This window comes from Palaemon carinicauda, chromosome 44 (assembly GCF_036898095.1).
Source record: "Palaemon carinicauda isolate YSFRI2023 chromosome 44, ASM3689809v2, whole genome shotgun sequence".
Classification (NCBI taxonomy): domain Eukaryota; kingdom Metazoa; phylum Arthropoda; class Malacostraca; order Decapoda; family Palaemonidae; genus Palaemon; species Palaemon carinicauda.
The window spans coordinates 33,208,669-33,218,537 of record NC_090768.1 but is presented as its reverse complement, the minus strand read 5'-3'; the positions used below and the strand labels follow the sequence as shown (position 1 = coordinate 33,218,537).

Here is a 9,869-nt window from a genome sequence, read left to right as displayed (position 1 = left end):
TCGATCTTCCAGCAGAAGAAGTTCAGTATGAAATGGAAGATGAAATCGATCTTCCAGCAGAAGAAGTTCAGTATGAATTGGAAGATGAAATCGATCTTCCAGCAGAAGAAGTTCAGTATGAAATGGAAGATGAAATCGATCTTCCAGCAGAAGAAGTTCAATATGAAATGGAAGATGAAATCGATCTTCCAGCAGAAGAAGTTCAGTATGAAATGGAAGATGAAATCGATCTTCCAGCAGAAGAAGTTCAGTATGAAATGGAAGATGAAATCGATCTTCCAGCAGAAGAAGTTCAGTATGAAATGGAAGATGAAATCGATCTTCCAGCAGAAGAAGTTCAATATGAAATGGAAGATGAAATCGATCTTCCAGCAGAAGAAGTTCAGTATGAAATGGAAGATGAAATCGATCTTCCAGCAGAAGAAGTTCAGTATGAAATGGAAGATGAAATCGATCTTCCAGCAGAAGACGTTCAGTATGAAATGGAAGATGAAATCGATCTTCCAGCAGAAGAAGTTCAGTATGAAATGGAAGATGAAATCGATCTTCCAGTTGAAGAACAACTTCAGTGTGAACTGGAAGAGAAAATCAATCTTCCAGCTGAAGAAGAAGTTCAGTATGAAGTGGAAGAGGATACTGATCTTCCAGCAGAAGAAGAAGTTCAGTATGAAGTGGAAGAGGAAACTGATCTTCCCGCAGAAGAAGAAGTTCAGTATGAACTGGAAGAGAAAATCAATTTTCCAGCTGATGAAGAAATTCAGTATGAAGTGGAAGATGAAACTGATCTTCCAACTGAAGGAGAGTTTGAGGATGAAGTTAACGAAGAACCTGTGGAGGAGAAACAAGATGAACATGATCTAGCACAGGCAGACGAAAAAGAAGAACTCTTGGAGGATAAGATTCTTCATCAAGAGGAGGAAGAAGAAAAAGCTGAATTGGAAATTGACGATCTTGAAGATACTCGTCATCCAAATGAAATGGTTCAGGATGATGAAAAGGAATCATCATCATCATCATCTCACAAGCCTCTTGAAAACAAGAGAGCAAAACGTAAGGTGACGTTCTCCCAAGGAAGAAGACCAGCTAGCAGATGCGGCCCTCTCCGCCATGCTGGAGGCAAACAGTTCTCCTTCTTCTGCCGGGGAGATGTGGATTTGGGGATGATAATCGGAAAAGGTGGTAAATTCGCGAAGTTGGCCAAGAGGCACCATGGAGTCCGCATGGTCACTGTTAACGATGGTTCGGGAGAGGTTTGTCTTACCGGACCTAAGCGATATGTTGAAAAGGTTTACAAAGAAATCCTATTCAGAGTTGATAGGGATTTTAATCTCGACGAACTAACTCAAGTCTCCAAAGGGCTGTTTCAGGTGGGTACAGAAGATTTCGTGATGCTAGTCGATAAGGAATTCCGGGATATCCTATGTGGACCACAAGACATAACCCTTAAAAGGTTGTTCAGAGAACTGAATGTGGCTATTTACATCCCGGACAAATACGATGAGCGCGACTACATCACTATCTGTGGCCCTCTGCAAAATGCCCTGAGAGCTGAGAAAAGAATAACAGAACTGATTGACGAAGTCGAGGACTTTCCAAGGGATCAGTACATTCAACTAATGAGTTTGGATTGTTATGGATTCCACCTTCCAATCCTAAGCAGAGGTTTTCTTCTAGCCCGAAGAGGACATATGGTTGAGGAAGTAAAGTACCTCTATGATGTTCAAGTGATTCTTCCCAAAGCTCATGAAAAAAGAGAAATTGGTTATCTATGTGGCGAACTGAATCAAGTGGTTAAAGCGTTTAAACATGTCCAGGTCGCCCTTCAAAAGGTCAGAGTGACCGAGGAAGAGGTCACAATGGAAGGATTGCACAGAGTAGCGGCAGGAAAGTATCACTTCGATGTCGATCCTCAACATAAAGGACTCCTGGTTGGACCACGTGGAGAGAATTTGAAGAGACTAGAAAACCAATACAATGTTTCCATCATCATTCACAGGAAAACTGATGGATTTGTTACATTGCACGGACAACTTGAAGACGTCATGGACGCTTGTGAAGATATTAACGAAACCATGAAGCCCAAATTCCAAAGGGGCTATGGCAGAACAGAAGAGCGAGAGAGGAAGGTTTTCCCTGAGAAGGAAATCTTCCGAGGACTAACTAAGGTCGGCGATCTAATTTACAGAACAGTCCTCAACAGAGAGGAACGAGCGATGGTCATCGGGAGAGGAGGAGAAAATATCAGGAGGCTGATGACCGAACATCAAATCCACTTCCAAGGCCCCAAGATGGACGATGACTCCAATCATTGTACAATCCGAGGATGTGAAGAGGATGCGATCGCCTTCTATAATGATGTCCTTGATATCATCAGGAATAAAGGACACAGGAATAGGCAAGGACAACAAGAGGGCATCAAGGATGCCTCTCCTAGGAACTACGGCAAAACAGAAGAGCGAGAGAGAAAATATTTCCCTGAGGAAGAAATCTTCGATGGTCTAACAAAGATTGGAGATAGACTCTACAAAATAGTCTTGAACAGAGACGAACGAGCGATGGTCATCGGTAGAGGAGGTGAGAACATCAAACAACTGATCGCTGATCACAAAGTCCGCTTCCAGGGACCAAAGATGAACGAGGACTCTAACGATTGTACGATCCGTGGAGAAGCTGACGACGTGATTAATTTCTATAATGATGTTATTGAACTCATCAAGAATAAAGGAAAGATGAACGCGCGGAGATTCGATGGAAAAGGACAGGACGAGTGTGGTCGGAGACAAGCTGGAGCGACATTAGGAGATTTTCTACTTTACTAAATCTAAGGTGTATTAAATAGATCCTGGATTAAATCCCCCATCAAAAAAATAGAAAAATGAAAGTTAAATAACTTAGTGAAACAAAAGTTTGTGTGAAGAATAAGTATTAGTGTAATTTTGTGGAAAAAAATATATAAAAACATAAAAAAGTACAAAAATAGAAAATAGAAAAAAAAATTCTGTAGGAAAAGTTTTTGTGAAGAGCAAATGTTCGTGTTAAGTTTTATTGGAACACAAAATTATAGAAAAAAAAAATTCTCATAGTGGATTAATCTTCTTTGATGAGAAATTATAGTTTAGTTTTAGAAACATGGAATTACCTTTCCATTTAGTTATGGTAGATATCGACTCAGAGAATACTTGGACTGAATACTCATCTTATAAACTAAATTGGACAACCTAGAGGATTAGTTCAGCAAAAAAAAAAGAAGCCTGGCTAATTCTAGTATGCTATGTACCTTGATGCAGGTGTACAGGGCCTCTGTCAAGTGTACAAATGGTCGGATATCTAGATCTATTCTTTCGGATACCAACCTTCGGGTAGTTCTGGGGGAATAATCTAGAAGACCGGCTCTGCAGAGGGAAGAAGCTGGGATTCTTTTATTATGCAGACTAGTTCTTATAGGTTGAGCCAAATCAGTTTTCCTGGGTAAAATGCTACATTTTACAAAGAAGAGGATCTTCGGATTTTGGATTGATCCCTGATAGTTAAGTAAAAGATATCTCTGGGTTAGATGTCTGGCTTCATACTGCTTAGATTGGATGCTTGGCTTAATTGCCTGGCTGATGAGGCTTGGCTTGAGTGTCTGGCTTCGTGCTTCTTTGGATTGAGCCGCTTGGCATAATTGCCCGGCGGATGAGGCTAGGCTTAAGTGCCTGGCTTCGTGCTGCTTTGGATTGAACCGCTTGGCTTAATTGCCCGGCGGATGAGGCTTGGCTTAAGTGCCTGGCTTCGTGCTGCTTTGGATTGAACCGCTTGGCTTAATCGCCCGGCGGATGAGGCTTGGCTTAAGTGCCTGGCTTCGTGCTGCTTTGGATTGAACCGCTTAGCTTAATTGCCCGGCTGATGAGGCTTGGCTTAAGTGCCTGGCTTCGTGCTGCTTTGGATTGAACCGCTTGGCTTAATCGCCCAGCGGATGAGGCTTGGCTTAAGTGCCTGGCTTCGTGCTGCTTTGGATTGAGCCGCTTGGCTTAATCGCCCGGCGGATGAGGCTAGGCTTAAGTGCCTGGCTTCGTGCTGCTTTGGATTGAACCGCTTGGCTTAATCGCCCGGCGGATGAGGCTTGGCTTAAGTGCCTGGCTTCGTGCTGCTTTGGATTGAACCGCTTGGCTTAATTGCCCGGCGGATGAGGCTTGGCTTAAGTGCCTGGCTTCGTGCTGCTTTGGATTGAACCGCTTGGCTTAAGTGCCTGGCTTCGTGCTGCTTTGGATTGAACCGCTTGGCTTAATTGCCCGGCTGATGAGGCTTGGCTTAAGTGCCTGGCTTCGTGCTGCTTTGGATTGAACCGCTTGGCTTAATCGCCCGGCGGATGAGGCTTGGCTTAAGTGCCTGGCTTCGTGCTGCTTTGGATTGAACCGCTTGGCTTAATTGCCCGGCTGATGAGGCTTGGCTTAAGTGCCTGGCTTCGTGCTGCTTTGGATTGAACCGCTTGGCTTAAGTGCCTGGCTTCGTGCTGCTTTGGATTGAACCGCTTGGCTTAATTACCCGGCTGATGAGGCTTGGCTTAAGTGCCTGGCTTCGTGCTGCTTTGGATTGAACCGCTTGGCTTAATCGCCCGGCTGATGAGGCTTGGCTTGAGTGCCTGGCTTCGTGCTGCTTTGGATTGAACCGCTTGGCTTAATTGCCCGGCTGATGAGGCTTGGCTTAAGTGCCTGGCTTCGTGCTGCTTTGGACTGAACCGCTTGGCTTAAGTGCCTGGCTTCGTGCTGCTTTGGATTGAACCGCTTGGCTTAATTGCCCGGCTGATGAGGCTTGGCTTAAGTGCCTGGCTTCGTGCTGCTTTGGATTGAACTGCTTGGCTTAATTGCCCGGCGGATGAGGCTTGGCTTAAGTGCCTGGCTTCGTGCTGCTTTGGATTGAACCGCTTGGCTTAATCGCCCGGCGGATGAGGCTTGGCTTAAGTGCCTGGCTTCGTGCTGCTTTGGATTGAACCGCTTGGCTTAATCGCCCGGCGGATGAGGCTAGGCTTAAGTGCCTGGCTTCGTGCTGCTTTGGATTGAACCGCTTGGCTTAATCGCCCGGCGGATGAGGCTTGGCTTAAGTGCCTGGCTTCGTGCTGCTTTGGATTGAACCGCTTGGCTTAATCGCCCGGCGGATGAGGCTTGGCTTAAGTGCCTGGCTTCGTGCTGCTTTGGATTGAACCGCTTGGCTTAATCGCCCGGCGGATGAGGCTTGGCTTAAGTGCCTGGCTTCGTGCTGTTTTGGATTGAACCGCTTGGCTTAATCGCCCGGCGGATGAGGCTAGGCTTAAGTGCCTGGCTTCGTGCTGCTTTGGATTGAACCGCTTGGCTTAATCGCCCGGAGGATGAGGCTTGGCTTAAGTGCCTGGCTTCGTGCTGCTTTGGATTGAACCGCTTGGCTTAAGTGCCTGGCTTCTTGCTGCTTTGGATTGAACCGCTTGGCTTAATTGCCCGGCTGATGAGGCTTGGCTTAAGTGCCTGGCTTCGTGCTGCTTTGGATTGAACCGCTTGGCTTAATTGCCCGGCGGATGAGGCTTGGCTTAAGTGCCTGGCTTCGTGCTGCTTTGGATTGAACCGCTTGGCTTAATTGCCCGGCTGATGAGGCTTGGCTTAAGTGCCTGGCTTCGTGCTGCTTTGGATTGAACCGCTTGGCTTAAGTGCCTGGCTTCGTGCTGCTTTGGATTGAACCGCTTGGCTTAATTGCCCGGCTGATGAGGCTTGGCTTAAGTGCCTGGCTTCGTGCTGCTTTGGATTGAACCGCTTGGCTTAATTGCCCGGCGGATGAGGCTTGGCTTAAGTGCCTGGCTTCGTGCTGCTTTGGATTGAGCCGCTTGGCTTAATTGCCCGGCGGATGAGGCTAGGCTTAAGTGCCTGGCTTCGTGCTGCTTTGGATTGAACCGCTTAGCTTAATTGCCCGGCGGATGAGGCTTGGCTTAAGTGCCTGGCTTCGTGCTGCTTTGGATTGAACCGCTTGGCTTAATTGCCCGGCTGATGAGGCTTGGCTTAAGTGCCTGGCTTCGTGCTGCTTTGGATTGAACCGCTTGGCTTAATTGCCCGGCTGATGAGGCTTGGCTTAAGTGCCTGGCTTCGTGCTGCTTTGGATTGAACCGCTTGGCTTAAGTGCCTGGCTTCGTGCTGCTTTGGATTGAACCGCTTGGCTTAATTGCCCGGCTGATGAGGCTTGGCTTAAGTGCCTGGCTTCGTGCTGCTTTGGATTGAACCGCTTGGCTTAATTGCCCGGCTGAGGAGGCTTGGCTTAAATGTCTGGCTTCATGCTTCTTTGATTGAATGCTTGGCTTAATTGCCCGGCTAGTGAGGCTTGGCTTAAATGTCTGGCTTCATGCTTCTTGGATTGAATGCTTGGCTTAATTGCCCGGCTAGTGAGGCTTGGCTTAAATGTCTGGCTTCATGCTTCTTGGATTGAATGCTTGGCTTAATTGTCCGGCTAGTGAGGCTTGGCTTAAATGTCTGGCTTCATGCTTCTTGGATTGAATGCTTGGCTTAATTGCCCGGCTGGTGAGGCTTGGCTTAAATGTCTGGCTTCATGCTTCTTGGATTCAATGCTTGGCTTAATTGCCCGGCTAATGAGGCTTGGCTTAAATGTCTGGCTTCATGCTTCTTGGATTCAATGCTTGGCTTAATTGCCCGGCTAATGAGGCTTGGCTTAAATGTCTGGCTTCATGCTTCTTGGATTGAATGCTTGGCTTAATTGCCCGGCTAGTGAGGCATGGCTTAAATGTCTGGTTTCATGCTTCTTGGAATGAATGCTTGGCTTAATTGCCTGGCTAATGAGGCTTGGCTTAAATGTCTGGCTTCATGCTTCTTGGATTGAATGCTTGGCTTAATTGCCCGGCTGATGAGGCTAGGCTTAAATGTCTGGCTTCATGCTTCTTGGATTGAATGCTTGGCTTAATTGCCCGGCTAATGAGGCTTGGCTTAAATGTCTGGCTTCATGCTGCTTGCTTTAAATGCTTGGCTTAATTGCCTGGCTAATGAGGCTTGGCTTAAATGTCTGGCTTCATGCTGCTTCGATTAAATGCTTGGCTTAATTGCCTGGCTAATGAGGCTAGGCTTAAATGTCTGGCTTCATGCTTCTTGAATTGAATCATTGGCTTAATTGCCCGGCTGATGAGGCTTGGCTTAAATGTCAGGCTTCAAGCCTCTTGGATTAAATGCTTGGATTAATTGCCCGGCTGAGGAGGCTTGGCTTAAATGTCTGGCTTCATGCTTCTTGGATTGAATGCTTGGCTTAATTGCCCGGCTGGTGAAGCTTGGCTTAAATATCTGGCTTCATGCTTCTTGGATTGAATGCTTGGCTTAATTGCCTGGCTAGTGAGGCTTGGCTTAAATGTCTGGCTTCATGCTTCTTGGATTGAATGCTTGGCTTAATTGTCTGGCTAATGAGGCTTGGCTTAAATGTCTGGCTTCATGCTGCTTGCTTTAAATGCTTGGCTTAATTGCCTGGCTAATGAGGCTTGGCTTAAATGTCTGGCTTCATGCTGCTTGGATTGAATGCTTGGCTTAATTGCCCGGCTAATGAAGCTTGGCTTAAATGTCTGGCTTCATGCTTCTTGGATTGAATGCTTGGCTTAATTGCCCGGCTGGTGAGGCTTGGCTTAAATGTCTGGCTTCATGCTTCTTGGATTGAATGCTTGGCTTAATTGCCCGGCTAATGAGGCTTGGCTTAAATGTCTGGCTTCATGCTGCTTGCTTTAAATGCTTGGCTTAATTGCCTGGCTAATGAGGCTTGGCTTAAATGTGTGGCTTCATGCTTCTTGGAATGAATGCTTGGCTTAATTGCCCGGCTGATGAGGCTTGGCTTAAATGTCTGGCTTCATGCTTCTTGGATTCAATGCTTGGCTTAATTGCCCGGCTAATGAGGCTTGGCTTAAATGTCTGGCTTCATGCTTCTTGGAATGAATGCTTGGCTTAATTGCCTGGCTAGTGAGGCTTGGCTTAAATGTCTGGCTTCATGCTGCTTGGATTCAATGCTTGGCTTAATTGCCCGGCTAATGAGGTGTCAGACAGATGCTTATTTTTGAGTAAGTTTCATATGCAGAAGGTTTATGTATGTTATTGATGTCTTTATTTGTGGGTTTTGTTAATTAATAAGGAATGGGGAGACAAATGCAGTTAGTAGTAATTGTAAAAATATAGAAAGAGTTGTGGAGAGACAGGAGAGTGAACGGGAGTTAGGTAGGATGTTTTCAACTAATTTCGCTGACTCCAGGGTTCTTTCCCGTAAACAACCCCCCCAAACGACAGGATCCGTTCTTGAATGTCGAACGGAACATAGACGAATGAGACGTGGAAGCCGGGAAAAAGTCACGTGATTAAGGATAGCTTGACACGCCCAGGACGACCATATATAAGCAACGAGAAGACGGCATCTCGCTCTCTTCCTAGTAGTCACTCTGTATAATAGGTCTAACGACCTACTTAACCTGCCGGGTCTCCTTGACGATCAACACATGGCGGCTGCCTATACCAAATTGAGGGACGGCGATTACGTAGAATACTAAAGCAGCCGAGAAATTACAGGGGAACAATTACCCCTGAGAACGAAGGACGACGAACAAAGTTACTACGCCCGCACCTGAGTGTCTGTGAGTGCGTTTGGCGAGACGTCCCAGAGCGACCGAGAGGCGTGACGTCCCCGAGTGACCAAGGCGTGTCTAGAACTTCGCGCCAGCCTTCCCAACACCTGACGAAGGCTTATACTTCAGCGACGACAGTAGGCCTATAGATGACGTTTGGGCCTAACTAAACCAGGATTCACCAAATTCTCCAGCCAGTGTCAAGACGTCTGAGTTCATCACTAAGTGTTAATGTAGAAACCACGCTTTTGTTTTTGACTGCTTGTAAGTGCCTGTTCAAACCCCTTTTTATGTCTAGTAAAGAAAGAAACCAGCATTCGTATCCCTCACCCACGTAACTTTGCTTAAGTAAACTCCTGAGAGAAATTCAATTAATATTAAACTAAAGGAAGAGGTAAGATACTAGACTAATTAAGAAGTTATTGCAAGAAAAATCAAGGACATCTTCACAAATGGTGGCATCGTTAAGGGATACTGTGCCGTGTTGTATTAAGTTTGAACTAATACTGGCTTTATTTCAGGAAAGTGCTGAAACCCCCTTTTATGTGTCGAAGAAATACAAAACAATCTCAAGAAAAACAGAGGGAAACCAAAGGAGTCGTGAACCAATGGATATGTGAGTAGTTTGCATGTTTTCGTTCACTCTCTTGTTTTGTATAAATACTGTCTCTCTATAGAATAGGAAGTTAGGGCATTTGTCTCTCGTAAGAAAATTTTGGTGTTTTAATTTTTCCTTTTTTTGTGATATGAGTCTGGACAATATTTTCCAAAGACTTACACAATATCAATACGACTTGAGATTAACTGCAGACAGACGGTCGCGAAGTGCTAGTGTAGGAAGACGTCAAAATCTGACTAGAAACCGAAGTTCGAGTCCGGTAAGAGCAAATATTGCCGATATGAATTCCGCTGGGCTGATCACACAAACCACACGGTTTTGTGGAAATGTAAGTAGGGATAATCCCGACAAACAAAGGTTAGAGAAATACAGTGTAGATAAGTGGTTAGCGGACACAGAGAATAGGATCGCTAGTTTTAAAATAACTGACGATGTTGCAAAAATTAAACAGGCAATGATGTTAGTCAACGTAGACGTAGGGGATGCTCACCCTACATTAAACGGTAAGGCCTTTGAAAAAATTACCACTTTCAACGAGTTCAAGGAGGAATGCAGACTATTGTGGCGATCGGCCAAGGAGACCGATCGGTTGTCGAACTTGTATAGGCTTACCTCAACTAATAAATGTGAAGGTGAATCCAGGGCCAGTTGGCG

General features: G+C 45.7%; 1 protein-coding gene across 1 annotated transcript; it reads left to right on the top strand.

Moving 5' to 3' along the window:
• The first annotated feature begins 482 nt into the window (after window positions 1–482).
• LOC137634370 (vigilin-like) lies at window positions 483–2,819 on the top strand. Its single transcript, XM_068366767.1, has one exon. It carries the CDS (start codon window positions 483–485, stop codon window positions 2,817–2,819), a length of 2,337 nt encoding a protein of 778 aa, XP_068222868.1.
• Window positions 2,820–9,869: the final 7,050 nt, after the last annotated feature.